Below are 15,614 nucleotides of genomic sequence, written 5' to 3'. Positions count from 1 at the left end.
TAAACGATTTGGTTGACAAGGCCCGTACTCACTACCGTTAATTAAGGATATTATGAGAGCCACACAGGGGTCAAAAGTATTTACGGTTATCGACTTAAAAGAAGGGTTTTATCATATTGAGATTGAGGAGCACCATAAGCACAAAACAGCATTTGAAGTGAATGGTCGAGTATACGAATGGAATAGTATGGTTATGGGGTTTAAGAATTCGCCTCATATAATGCAGAGAGTAATGAACAGAGTTTTAGATGAATTCAGAGGTAAAGGCGTGGAAGTATATATGGATGATATAGTTATTCATGGTAAAGACGTAAGAGTGCATGACGAGTTACTAGAGAGGGTAATTAAAAAGTTTAAAGAGTGTGGGTTGAGAATAAACCAAACAAAGATACAATACAAAAAAGATGAGGTCATGTTGCTGGGAGTAACAATTAATGGGGAGGTCATGGGACCGAATGAGATTAAAAAGCAGGAGACATTGGAATATAGAAAACCTGAGAATGTTAGAGAGTTAAGAAGATTTTTAGGACTAACTGGTTGGTTTAGAGACTTTATTCCCAACTATGCGTATAGAACAGTAAGGCTTACTGAGGCTTTAAAGAAAGATGTTAAGTGGAATTGGACGGAGGATATGGAAAGAGCTTTTGAGGATATGAAGCAAGGCTTGAGAGATATGAAAAAGTTGAAGATTCCGGACGGAAAAAAGCTATTTAGAGTAAGAACTGATGCGTGTGATACGGGGATCGGAGCAATTCTATTACAAGAAAATAAAGAGGGTGAGTGGATTCCGATACAATGGGCATCGAAAATGTTGACTCCTACCGAGCGAAGATATACGATAAGTGAGAAGGAGATGTTGGCGGTGTTTTTTGGAATAAAGAAGTTTGAAAGTGATTTGAGAGGAAGGAAATTTCATTTGATGACGGATCATAAAGCATTAGCAGAGATCAGAAATAAGCCATACTTCAATAATAACAGAATAAACAGATGGGTAGAACAGATACAAGAGTTTGACTTTACAATAGAGTATGTGAAAGGGGAGTTGATGACAGATGCAGATGCGTTAAGTAGGCAGTATGATCAGGTAGAAGTTTCGGATGAACAAAAAGAAAAGGACAACAAGAGAAAAGAAGTGATCGAAAAACAAATATTGGGAAAAAAGCAGAAACATATTAAAGAAAAGGACGGTAAACAGTATTGGGAATTTTCCACAGGTGAGGTGAAAGAGATATTGAGCCTAGATAGTAGAGAACATGAAATAACAAGAGTACATGAGGAGTTAAACCATAGAGGTGTCAAAGGCACTTATTATAACATTAAACAAAGATGGTATTGGCCTGGTATGAAAGATCATATTAATAAGGTAATTAAGAATTGTGAAATATGTGGGATTAACAATAGGAAAAACACAGGAGGATGTGATTTCGTAGTAACTAGAAAGAAATTGGAGAAAGTGGCGTTGGATTTAATGGACATAGGTGGAGAGAATAGGTATGTGTTACTGGGTATTGATTACTTTACTAGAAGGTTGTGGGGTTCGAATTTGAGATGTAAAGAGAGTAGTGAAGTTATAGAGGTATTACAAAAGTGGATAAGGGAAGATGGATTTCCAGAGGAATATGTGACAGACAACGGAAAAGAGTTTGTAAGTAATAAATTTAAAGAATGGTGTAGTATTAATGATATTAAACATAGGAAAGTGGGCTTAGAAGCTCATAGGAGTAATGGTAGAATCGAGAGATGCATCAGAACTATAAGAGAGACATTGATAAAGCAAAATGATGGGAATATTTCTGAAAAGATAGAAAGAGCAATCAAAGGATATAATAATACACTACATACAGCAATAAAATGTACGCCGATGGAAGCGTGGAGAGATCAAACAGCTGAAGTTATAATTGAAAATGATGAAAATGGAAAATATGCTGGTCGGTTCAAGAGAAGACACAGAGAGACATTTACAGTAGGCCAAGAGGTAAGAATCGCTAGGAGAGAAAATTTAGGTACACGTGCGAAAACAGACAAGGGAAGATTCACGGGTCGCGGAAGGATCGTAGCTATAAGTGAAAATGATTCATATATTGTGAGACTACTGGATGGTAAAATTGTTAAAAAGAGGCATTATGATTTGAAAGAGATAAGGAAGAGTTGTTTAGAAGATGGAGAGACTACCCGTCTGGAGGGGGGATGTAGGGTTTAGAACCCTTAATAAATAAATGGTTAACATTGTATATAATTTCTTGTTTTAAGCTACGGAAACAGAACCATGTGTTAAAAAAATCCCTCTTAAAATCGGCTCTATGTCATTAGCACCTAACATCTTCACTCATTCTCGGATTAACTAAATTTACAATTTATTTTTAAGCTTTTAAATATACGTTTTTGTGCGGAAGACCTGTTTTTTGTACATTGCTTGCATCGAGAGAGGGTTTAACTTGGCGTAAGGTTTTAACAGAAAGATTTATTTTCGTTTTTGATTTGAAATAATAAATTTATAAGTTACTAGATCTATTATTTCTAGATCGTATAAACTTTAGCCTTCAATGTTTATTTCTACTATTGTTATCTTTCAAATCATATACGAAAGCGCGTGGCCATTATTGATTAACTTTACGTATGTATCGATTAAGGCAGCTTCTTTATAATCAATATTTATAGAAAATACGAAAAAAATAAAAAACTTTGTTGGTCTCTTTTTATTTTATCAACAAGCTTATGTGATACATAGAATTGAATATTAACTATACAATTTTGGTATTTTTTATACTTTACTGGATACAAAAGATACATTTCTTACAATAGATTATTGGAGTAAGTTGTATTTTATTTATTCAATTAACAAATAAGTAAGCGTGATAATTATGAGATTGAATACTTTCCCTAGATATGTATGTTAAAAAACATGTAATATATAGATTACAAAACTTTAATTCTGGCACCTTATTTGGGTAAGTAATAGCGTTAATCGTCCTTTTATAAATTTTTATCGTAAAATCATTTATCAAAAAAATTATGCCTAATCTATGTAAAAATTATTTAAACTGTATAAATTCTTACAATCGTATCACTTTTATTAAGCTTTGTAAAATAAGTACATAAATTGTGACAAAAAAAACACAATGTTTATATTATCACCATTCATTAAATACCTAAATTCTAAGCTTATATTTATTGAAAGTGTATAAGATTATACTAAAAATACTTACTTTGAACGCAAGTATAATATTTTAAAATTAAGTTATTGAAACAATATTACATAATAGCTAAAAACATACAAAGTCAAGATTAACGGACTGACAACGTAACAATGAATTAAAATCTGCTATGATTATTTAACTGTTCTCAAATAATAGTTAATATAAATCAAAACATTGTTTAAAAAAATAATGTATATCATTTATAAAAGATTTTTTTAATAAAAGCTCTTTATAACACATATAGCGCATATTTCTAAATACTGTGCAAAAATGAAGTGATTAAGTAGTGACATTAAAAAATTTAACTAAAGATTAAAATGTTGGAATTAATAAATAAAAATTTCAATACTAATAAACTTAATTTAAAATAATGAATATTAGATTAAGAATAAGCAATAAGTACAAGTTAGCTAATATCATACATTCTTTTTTTTTTGTATAAAAAGTTTGGTAAATGAATTATTATGCTAAATAATTATTCGAAAGATTTACATGCACAATGGTCATTGTTTTTTTCTAAAAGCACAGGGTTATTTTTAAATTAAAAAAAATTATAATTGAATAACCGAATTAACAAAGTTAGAATAAAATATACGAATCAACAATAGAAATCGCTGCACAATCAGTAAATCAAATAAAATGTGGTTCGTTGCGATTAAGATGATAGTGTTACGAAGTTCTCAAGTAAATTGTCATTTTTTTGACAATAATACATAGATTTGAGTCTTTTGATTCGGACTTAGGGGAAATAATATGGAAGTATAATTAATTAAGACAGTATAACTCTTTTATACATAATGTACTTGAGGAAGATATAAGACATAAAATGTAAGTTTTTTATTTCAACATATTTGTAGAATCTGTATTTTTTTACCACGGTTATGATGATTCATAAAAATATAATTGGAATGTTTTAAAGTAGTATGCTTATCGATAAGAACATAAACTTATCAAGCAACATTTCAGAAATCCATAAATATGAATAATTTAAATTTTTATGCGTTAATAGAAAAATGTTCTGTCGTTACTTCTAAGCTTTGATCATATAAGATAAAAAATTTTATGCAATTCCAATAAATTGATTAATTTTATTATATACATTTGAATCAAGAAGATTGAAAATGTAAAAGTAATATAATTTAGCATGAAGATTTATCTACAAATCCTTATATTTAATGTCATGATAGGTATAAAATTTATACATACTAATGTATGATTTGTAAAGATTAAAGGCCGAAATGTAACAAAATATGACCTGGTCCTGTATTTTTTATTTCTTGTGATTTATTAATTAAGGAATATAATATTTATATTATTTATATTTTTACATAAAGGACAAATTTATATAATTATAAATTCACTTGTGTAAAAATCTATGAGTATTATCGCTGTAAATTGCTTTTAGAAAGATTGCAAACTTTCCTAAGGTTTTTTATCTGATGTTTACGGTCAAAAATAAGTCTATATTTTTTTGGGCGTAAGAACTATAGCTAAAAATTTTGCATTTAGGTTTTTTGCTCTCTTAAATAAAATGAGGTAAAGAAAATGTTGAGGAAGTAAGTAAAATAATAAAAAGCATAATAGATTTAGTAGGGCATTTTACACTGAAGTTGAAGAATTCCTATGAAATATAGACCTAAAAAAGTTTTTTAAATGAACGATCTGTTTCTATTTGTTAGAATTTTTATAAGATATTAATTGCCCTCCATAGTATATGCATATACTCCTGACCCTAGATCTTTTAAATGTACTAATTGATTAACCATATGGAGTTGGTAAATATAGTACTATATAAATTGACTTACCTCCAAATATCTTCATACATTGTGCTACTTCTACTTACATACTTTAATACAAGTTCAGCAAGTTTTTTCTCTTTTCTTAATATGTAGTTGTATATATTTACATTGAATGATACGTTCGACCATCCCAAATACCGAAACAATATATTAGTTACCCTTTTTATATTTATACTTCCCAAGCTTCATCTCGTAGATTTATACTATTGCACTTCTCAGCCTAGATTCTTTAAACTAGATCAATATTTATCATAATGTCAGTATCTATAAATTTTTTAATATTTTTAGATATTAAAGCAAAAGAAGCCCCCTTTAATTTGAGAAAAGGACATACGCGGATAGCCAAGAATCCCAAATAAAGTATTTGTAATGCTGTAATATGACTAAGCCTAGATTTTTAAATAAAATTTGTCGCTTTGCACGTACTTATGAACTACTTAAAACCATATTTTTTACTAATTGAAACATCTTGAATTTCACATTCACAATTTTGATTTAGCTTATTTGCTTTTTATATTATACAACATTCTCTATTTGTTCTTTTGTACAAGCCTTTTCTCTATTTTTAATAAGAGGACAAAAAAACAAAAACGAAATTTCCATCCTAAAGCTGACTTTAGCCAAACAAAAATTTTTCTAAAATTCTAATATCAGGGAATAAATTTTTTTTTCCACGTGTACTTATTAAAAAAAACGCGTAACATTACAATAAAATGCGTCAAATGACGAATAAACTATATTTATAAAATATATTTTTAATTACGAAACCCTATTGTTAATTAAAATTGGCATAAGTACTAAAAAATCATTTGATCAATATTTTTGAATATTATTTATGTTTACAGGAGTTATAGCTTGTAGTTTTAAGTGCCGCATTAGACTTTATTTCCTTTAAAAATTGTTAAATGGTTGCATAGATAAAAACTCTACAACTCTATCAAATTTCTTTTAAAACTTTTAGGATAATTGTAAGTTAAGGATGCAATTTATGCAATATATAATCTTAACATCTCCACGCTAAATTAAGAACTGATTAATTTAATATTTCATTTTTTACGCTTACAACATAACTTTATAAATAAAAGTGAAATTTTGTGTTAACTGACCTTGGTCTGCGCTTTACTCTTTCGCGTAATACTAACTATGCAATGATTGGTCTTTGCGATACTTTCTTTCATGTTATGATACATAATGTCTATGAGCATGATTTTTTCGCATGTGTCTTTCCAACAATGATGCAAGATTTATCCGTCTATCTCAATCTATAACTACAACACAGTTTCTTTTAGATTTTATTCTCTTTTCAAATCTCTCTAGATCTTTATAATACTGGTGATTCAGCTATCTTGCCATGATAGCTTTGAATGTGAATATTGAAATGTAACACTACCTCAAACTAGACATTTCTTGCGCTAGATATTATTGCAGTCAATATGTTTCTTACTGCTCTTCATAGCTCAAAACGTCTTTGTCTCTGCGGATCCTCTACTGATAAAGTCAACACCTTCTTTTCAGTTAACATCAATCAATCCATTCTAACATATATGTATTATTTTACGGCTCATGCCTTGACGGAACTTACAACGTCTTCTTTTGTTTTTTTTCATGTGCTCGATGGTTTTTTATTCTCTGCCATGCTAAAGAAATTGTGTGTCAAGAATTAAAATCATTAAATATATTTAAAAAAAAACATAGCTCCGTCTTGAAAACTAGTAGTTAACCTTTTATCTTAGACTATGCATTATTATTTGCTACAATATTTTAGTGTTTACAAAAAGAAAATGTTCAGATAAAATTACTATCTTCGTGATTGCAATGTCAAATTTAAATTCTCTGTATAATTATTCTTGCAATGTATTTTCAATTCACAGTTTGTTTCACTAAATAAGGTATAAACTCATATAAACCTACTTTTTGTAATTCCAGTATACGAAATTTTAATCGCGATATTGTTTTACTACCATATTGTTTTTTTGTAATATACATATTTATCTTTATTTTGTAATTTTTTTATTTAATTATACATGTAATATAAACAATACATGCAAGGTATTGTTATTTTGGTTTCCGCTAAAAATTCATTAATTTAGAGAAAAAAGCTTCTTTAAATTGGCAAAACCACAATTGTAGACATAAATAAAACTTTTTTGTCGTAGAAGCTCAAGAGCTGCTACATGTTTAGCACGTTTGACATTCCTTACAATTTCAGGATTTATAATTTTGAAATTTTGCTCCAAGCAACTTGTAGAAAAGATAGAAATCCTAAATAAATGTTTAATATCTAAAATTATAATTGTTAATTGATAATTAAAGTCAAAAAAAAACTCACTGTGGGTAATTTTTTTTCCATGACCTCAATTTCATTTTAATTTATTTTTATCTTAATTCTATACTTTTATTTCTTCTTTAAAAAAGTATAACATTTCTTTTTTCGTTTTTATATAAAAAGCTAGAGATATATAAACAATAAATGAAGAATTACAAATAAATCTTTAGAAAAAATTCAGCTGTGCACCTTTTTCATTTTACATTAGTCTTTTTTACAGTTCTTGAAATTTATAGAACGCATTTTGCAAGAATGCCTTTTTAATTTCAATAAAATTTTATTTTTTTATTTAGTCTATTTAAATAAACAAACTTATACATTTAAACGTTACAAATACGAAATCCTAATAAAAATGAATTTATAGTTAACAATGTTATAGTTTGAAGGCTTTGCATAAGACTAAATATTCTTTATAGATTTATTTTTAATAAATTCTCGCTTGGCCAAAAAGAGAGATTTAATGGGATGTTATCACCATAAAAGACATGTCTTGCTTATTGTGAAAAAAAAATGTCTTTTATTGAATTTGTAAAGAAAATGTAAAAAAATAAAAAACAAACAAGCTTTAACAAAAATAATCTTCTGTGTGCTCGTTTTTTTGGATTATAGAAAAGTACGATCTCAATCCTGTTTCTTTCCTTAAAGTATATGTTTAAATAAATAGAAATCAATGAAAAGTTAATGTCCATAGGACATGGTGCCTTACCTATTTTCTTTAGTCTATATAGGATGCAATACTTTTATACATAAACTTGAGAATACATAAGCAATTTAATTATCTCCACCATTTTATAAATTTTGATAGATACATTTTTAGTATAAACTGGTGTATAAAAAAGGTTATTGCAAACCCCCCCCCGGTCAGCAGATTTTGAAAACATTGTTTTTCATTCTTTTCCATATAAAGTTCATACTAACTCTTTTGAGGTTATGTTGGTGTCAATTTGGAAGAATTTTTTTAATAAAATTCCGTATAAAAAACAAGAAATTATAACCGTTTATTCCTCTATAACTCAAATATATTTTTAAGCATTTTTAAATTAATATAAACAATTAAAGTTAAATAAAAAGTTTAAAAAAATATGTATGGTAACTTGTTCTATATTTTTTAGAAACAAGGAGATTTTTACATTTGAAAATACTCGTTTATATTTTTATTGATTATATTTAACATTTATGATTAAAAAATGATTTTATTATATAAACAATTTATTTTTTGTGTTAACAAATTCGCGGTTTGATCTATTGTTCGTGGACAAAGCAATCACAATAAAGGGTATGTTTTTATGTGTTTCTGCCGTATATCTACGTAAATATACAATATTTACAAAAATCAAATACTGTTAAATTAATGGTATTGACATATATTTCTTTTTATAGCGTATGTTAATTCTCTAGGTATATATATATATGAGCTATAAACAAATATTGTTATATTTAATTAATATTTATATTAAATTGCAACATTTTCATATGCCCATGGATATTAGCAAAATATTGCTCAACGTTGTATTTATATGCTCATGTCAACATCTATGCGAAAAACTTGGTGCTATTATTATAAATAAAATAAATAATAAGGATTTTAAAACAATTAATGTAAATAAAGATTATGTGAGAGTATTGATAACGTATGACACAGATAATTATATCCGTGGAGAAATTAAAACCGTAGATGAAGTATCTAATGAACAAAACATTAGAACTATATATGTATATTATAGGTTTATATCTTTAAAGCAAGCCGTAGAAAACTTTGAAAATCAATTAATGCGTGAATGTAAAAATGAACTATCAAAATATTTTATAATAATATATACGAAATCGATATACGAAAAATGCCCCATTTACAGAAGTATTGTTCAACGTTTCGAAAAAATAAACAAGGAAAGGAATAAAAAACGGTTTAATTGCGATATATATTATGAATACATTCTTGATGATCATAACATGTGGAGCAACTACTATATCAAAATAATCGATGCTACTAACCGAAATTATGAATGTGATGAGATTAATACCTACTCACCAATTATTAACTTAAGAAAACATTTACATTCCGTTATACGTTTTAATATATACTTTGATGATATTTATTATTTATTTGACGTAGATCCAATAGATTTATATTGTGATGATTTAATCAAGTTAGTTAGAATTATAACTTTTTATGATAATTTATCGGATACTAACATTAGTAAGTATGTTTTCGATTTGTATAAATTCGTTCGTATTCCTATAATCAATACTTCATTTACTGATTTTTCTATATATTGCTCTTTAAATATGATTGAATGTGCAAATGAAAAGTTTAAAATAGAAATTAGCAACGGACAAGTCCTATTTTCACAAAAAGAAGGTTATTATTATTATTTCTTAGAAAAAGGGTGGAGTATTTTTTATAGTTATCATATCATCAATAAACAATGTTTTGCAGATTTCCAGGAATGTTTTATTAAGGTTTCTAGATTAATAGGAGAAGATGATTTTTCAAAGGAAGTTGAATGGTTTTTTAGATTAATAGCATGTAGTCATAATTTAGAGTTTCTCATGAACATTATAATTACAAAACGACATTCATCAATCAAAATAATATTTGCACATATATTGTTGGATCAGCAATTAATAACTAAAAATGATTTAGATGATGCTGTTTCTGATGATAAACTAAATGATAAAAGAAGAAAGAAGTTTATAAATGCCTTATTAGCATTTATTTTGAATCATGAAAACGCATCAACTAGTTTCATGATGAAATTATTTTTATTCATAGAATGCGAAACTTACATGAATGAAAATGATGTAAGTGAGGATGCAACATTTGACACTTTGAAAAAAATCGGACATAATATTATAGATAGAGAATATTTTCAAGGAAAAATGACACTATCATATTATTTAAAAAGTAAAAATCTTGAAATTGACTTATTGAAAACATATAGAGAAATTTTAAAAGTCCATTTAATGGAAATTAGAACGTTTCAAATAGACATGGATGATTACATAATTAAATTAATATCCTTATTTACAGGCTCAGAAAAAAATATATGTACAAACAGTGTAAATATGACTGAAATTACAAAAAGAGAAATTATTACCCGCCTAATTATCAATGAGAATGAATTGGAAAGTAAGAATGAAATAATAAGAACAAAACTAGAGAAATATACAAATGAAAATCAGAAAAAAGAAGAAAAAAAATGCATTAAGGAAATAAAAAAAATCAATAAAGAAATGCAACTTTTCCCTAAAAATTTAAAATATTTGGCTAATAAACTAGAAACTATTTTTAAAAAGATAACAATACCAAAAATAATTAAAGCGTTAAATAAAATAAAAAGCAGAGCCTATAATGTAAGGTTTAATAACATATTCGAATTGTCAGAGATTTTATCTTTCGAAAATGAAATGAAACAACAGGGAATAAAAGAGATTGAATATGTTTTGAAAAATGATAATTTGATAAAAGCAATTTCAGCTCTCACAAAAGGTAGTGAAGCTGTGCAGATAAATGAATTCAAAATTAACGTAAAAGAAAGATTTTTTAAAGACTTAAAGCATAAAATTTTTCTTAATATTAAAAACAAGAGGCTTAAATATTTTAATCTGTACTTAATGGAATATTTAGATAGTATTATGAAAAATGATACTATCAAAAAGACCGAATGTGAAAATAAAATTTTAAACATCAAAAAGTTATTTAGTGAAGATGCCATTTGTATAATTTTTGAAGGTAAATTTGGAATAAAATTAGTAAAAGATTTAATAAAAGTTTTCGCAGTCTAAAGTTAATCATTTAATTTGTTATTTTGTGCTATTATTTTATTTGCGAAATCAATCTTATTAAACTTGCGTAAGAAAATAATACATGAATAAAAAATCTCATATGTAATAAAAATGTATCTTGAATCTTTTTATGTTTTATTTAAAGATAATGAATAAAGTCTGGATCTAAAAAACTAATAGTACTCTAAAATTTTCAAGACTTAGAATTAATACAAAAATAAAGTATAATTAGATAAAAATTTGTATTTAAAAGATGTTATATCAAAGGCTTGCAATTTGCGATAATGAAGTGAAAAATATTAATAAAAAACAAACAGATCACATTGTGAGCTATAAATCTATAAAAAAAAGATTTATAAACAGAATATAAATTCTAGAATTTGATAAGTTTAAAAATGTTGTTTTAGACATCTTAAGTTGTTTATAAAAATGTCAAATAGTCTTTTTGTAATTATATTTGGATGATTTTTAATGTATCAATGAACCAAAATAAGGCCGTTTTATATTATATTTTTTATACAACATTATGATACATAAAAAGACTCTTCGAATTTAACAATACACAATGATGCCAATTACAATATCCTGTTGTAAGCATATACACACTAAAATGGTACACGAAAGCTTTTTACACGAACTAATTACATTCTAATCATTGAAGTTTTTCTTCCGCATTCATTTTTTTGATAGCAATATTCTTTCCCTCGCGTCAAATACTTTATATAGACGTCAATTATGTATCAAATGCATATTTTTTTTTCCTACACATCATGATAAACGAATACATATAGTAAATAAAATTTTGCATTCTTTATAGAAAATATTTTAGTCAATAGTAACATAAACCATTTTTTGCATCAAAAAACAAAAAAAATTTACACGATTGACCCACTTGTTTTATTTTTTACTCTGACATATAGATTTCTTTTTTCTTAAAACATCTCGCATTCGCATTTCTGTATAATGTATAAACAAAAAATTAAAATGAAGGCCAAGGAAAAATATCTATTGAAAAAACGAGCTACAACATTGTAGATGCTCTAACCAGATTAACCTAGGAAATAATTAATGGGCAAGAGCAAAAATTAAATAAATATAACTAATATACAATATAATAAAATTTACTTTATAACTATTTAAAGAACGGATTGTGCACTCGTGGGCATGACATTTGTTTTTTATAAGAATTATTTCATAATTGAATGTATCATATTGCAAAAAGAGAGAACTCTTTACAGCAGGCTAATAATAATTCATTTTTTAAATAGATTAAACAATTACGAAAAAATTCTTCAAAAGGTTTTATAAGCAAAATTATATATTTTATTGATCAGAAATGCTTATGTATACTACTAAAAATTGTTTGGACCCAATTTTTATTACGGTAAAGATTACTATTTTTGCAATAAATAATTTATATAATAAATTTTTTGTTCATTACGAGTTCAAAAATTATGACCAATTAACATATTTATTAATTTGAATTTTTTATCCTTTAAATTATTTTTTACTATTGTATAAGCTATATTTGTATGCAAATAAACCTTCATTAGCTTTTTTAAAAATGTCTGTGAAGTATCTCAGGTAAAATTTTTTATTGAGGAAGTATATAACAAGTTGCATTATTTCCATCTTTTTTTATTTAAGCCAATGTTCATCTATTGACCGCATTATACAGAAAAGTTTATTCAATTTTATGCGTGGTTCTGAAATCTTGAAAATCTCTAATTCCGGTTTTTTTCCCATTCAGTATCGAATAATAATTTAATTGAGTGATCAATAAAAAAAATTAACCGTACCAAATGTTCTTAAAATTTATTTAAATTATTTTTTTCATAAAACTTAGATCTAAAATTTCTTAAAATATTTCTCGGAATTTATTAGCTCTTCCTCCAAAATTGTAAAAAACTTAAGCACAGAAAATTTTTAAACTAGTGCATAAAATAGAGTAAAAGACGATTAATAATAGAATTCATATAGATTTATACACTTTTCACGAATTTTACTTCCATGTATAGCTTAAAAATCTCTAAATTATAAATTAAAAAGTATCTTTTAAAGATTAAGTAACTAAAATTGAAACTAAAAAAAGGAACTTAAATTTTACAAAACAATATTTATAAATCCTGTCATAAAAACAGGAAACATATGTTAGTGTATTAAAAAAACATACTTCACTGTCCTCATATAAAATTCAGAAACTAGCATTTAATTTTTTTAATCAGCTAAATTTTCTTAGTTTATCAGCCCAAAGACAACAATTTCTAGAAGTAGAATTACTTCGATAAAAATATAGCAGTTTCTATCTTATTATTACACAAAAAATATTTAAATATGTCTTGAATCTCATTTAAGTCATTTAAGACTATAATTTATTTTTCACACATACTTCACACATCATGCATTGTATAGTCCTACATAAATCTGTATTTTACCTTTATTTATCAAATAACTTCTCTAATACATATTATAGATAGGTCTCTAAGAGCTGCGCTAATGTTTTATAAGTTTCCTTGATAATCCCGAGCCATATCCTTCCCTTCATTTACTTCTAGACTTCTATAACTCTTTATTATTATGTATTATTGAATGTAACTTTTTTAGTATTTTTGTAGATATACTATTATTTGTGTGGTATTATAAATACCACAAATTATTTATTTTTATTTTATCAATTTTCCCTTTTTGGAAAATAGACCATTCAACCGGTCTATTCCAAAAATCAAATATTTATTTCCTTTTTGCCCTGACCCCACAAAATTATGAGACAAGACAAAGATCAATACCCTTGGAATCCACGACCAAGGAAGGGCCTCAGAGCCAGGGACCAGTATCCCATTACGGATGCCCAACGAGGCTTTAATCAAATAAATAAAACGTATAATTTAATAGAACTATATTTGTCCAGAGGTAGCTCCTCTGGATTGCGTCAATTTGTTATATTAAGTTTCCGGTGCTTCTTTGGTATTCGATCAGACTCCAACACCCCCCCCCCCTTTGTAATGGAAAAAATAGAAAAAAAACAAGAAACATAATTTAATTATTAAATTAGACAATTAAAAATAATATAAACCATAAAAACCTTTTATTTTTCTTTACACAAATTTTTCTCTATACATAAATATATTAAGCAGGTATTTATTTATGTACACTTAACTCCATGTTATTTGGACATTTCGATTTTAACTGCGACAATGTATTCTAAATATTATTGGTATGAGTTTCATCTGGAGATCTGAATCCGTTAAGTGGTTTGAAACCTTTGCTCGAAACAAAGATTTCGTGCATTTCCCAAATAATTTGGATGACCATCACTATGAAAAATCTAAATTATCCCCATTTTACACATTAAGCCCCTGTTAAACCCTCGATAGTCCTATTCATTATCCCTGTAATGTAAAAGTTGGTAAGATTATCGGCTTCTACTATGCCTAATATTCAAACCTTGTCAGTAATTGAATGTTTGAACTTGTTGGCAATCTTGTTTTATACCTACTACAAATATCAGAGTCATCAACTTGGTTAATTTTACCCGGCCCACCAATTATATGACATTCTATTTTTAAAAGTTTCTCTAAGTTGTTTTTTTGCATTAGCAACTGTAGATGACGTAACAAACAATTTTGATTCTAATGTAAAATAGCTACTTCTACATAGGTTTAAAAATATTTATATGCAGTAATTTATTCGAAGGAACTTGCTTCTTTGATTTATTGATATTTTGCAATGCACTTATAGTTTGTACGCTTGTACTACTCTTTACATCCTTCTCACATTGAATATTATGTACTTCACTGCATTTAAAACATATTATTTCTTCAATCGGCACGTTTAACATGATTAAAAGTCTAAAATTCGAAATTCTGTATAAAAGCTTCTGTATGACTAAAATTTCACATTCGTGCCTTTCTATGTTATATGATCGAAAATTTCAATACGAATTTTTCAATTTTAGTATTCGGAATTTTATTAAAAAAATCCCGATCAAATACCAAAGACGCACAAGATATCCCAGAGTCACTTTAGTAAATCCAATAAAATTGGCCTTTCATTTACTTTGAACAAGTAGACATGTCTGAATATAACATGTATGCTCGATAGAAATTAGACTTACTAAGTACGCTTCGATTTTTTACTGAATTAAATATACAACTCGATCTCTCTCTTTTTTCGAATTAATTTTTTTGTATAATCAATGAATACTGTTTTAAATGTCATTAAAAATGGGTTGAATGCTATAACAGCCAGAAATGCAAGTGCTGTAATTTCATAGTTCCATCTAATTAAAAAACTATCATGTTTTAAACAACCACTTTATTTATCGATATGATGTGACTTAATGTCGTAAAATAAGGATTTTACGCTCGCATCGATTTTAGATCTGTTCTGTATTGAAAGCGAGAACGTTTTTATGGTATGTTCGGCGATTTTTTTAATCAACATGTATTATTTATTTGCTTTGTTTTTTATCAAGAAATACCTTTTCTCATTCTTGATGACTTATCA

General features: G+C 26.8%; 1 protein-coding gene across 1 annotated transcript; it reads left to right on the top strand.

Annotated features, from left to right (window-relative positions):
- Positions 1 to 8,801: 8,801 nt before the first annotated feature.
- VNE69_04083 (uncharacterized protein) lies at positions 8,802 to 11,108 on the top strand (the record flags this gene model as incomplete). The annotated part of the gene is made up of 1 exon (XM_065473328.1): positions 8,802 to 11,108. The coding sequence occupies one exon, from the start codon at positions 8,802 to 8,804 to the stop codon at positions 11,106 to 11,108; it is 2,307 nt and encodes a 768-aa protein (XP_065329400.1).
- Between the last annotated feature and the right edge of the window lie 4,506 nt (positions 11,109 to 15,614).

This window comes from Vairimorpha necatrix, chromosome 4 (genome assembly GCF_036630325.1).
Source record: "Vairimorpha necatrix chromosome 4, complete sequence".
Taxonomy (NCBI): domain Eukaryota; kingdom Fungi; phylum Microsporidia; family Nosematidae; genus Vairimorpha; species Vairimorpha necatrix.
The sequence above is the reverse complement of the archived record's forward strand: the minus strand, read 5'-3'. Positions and strand labels throughout refer to the sequence as shown.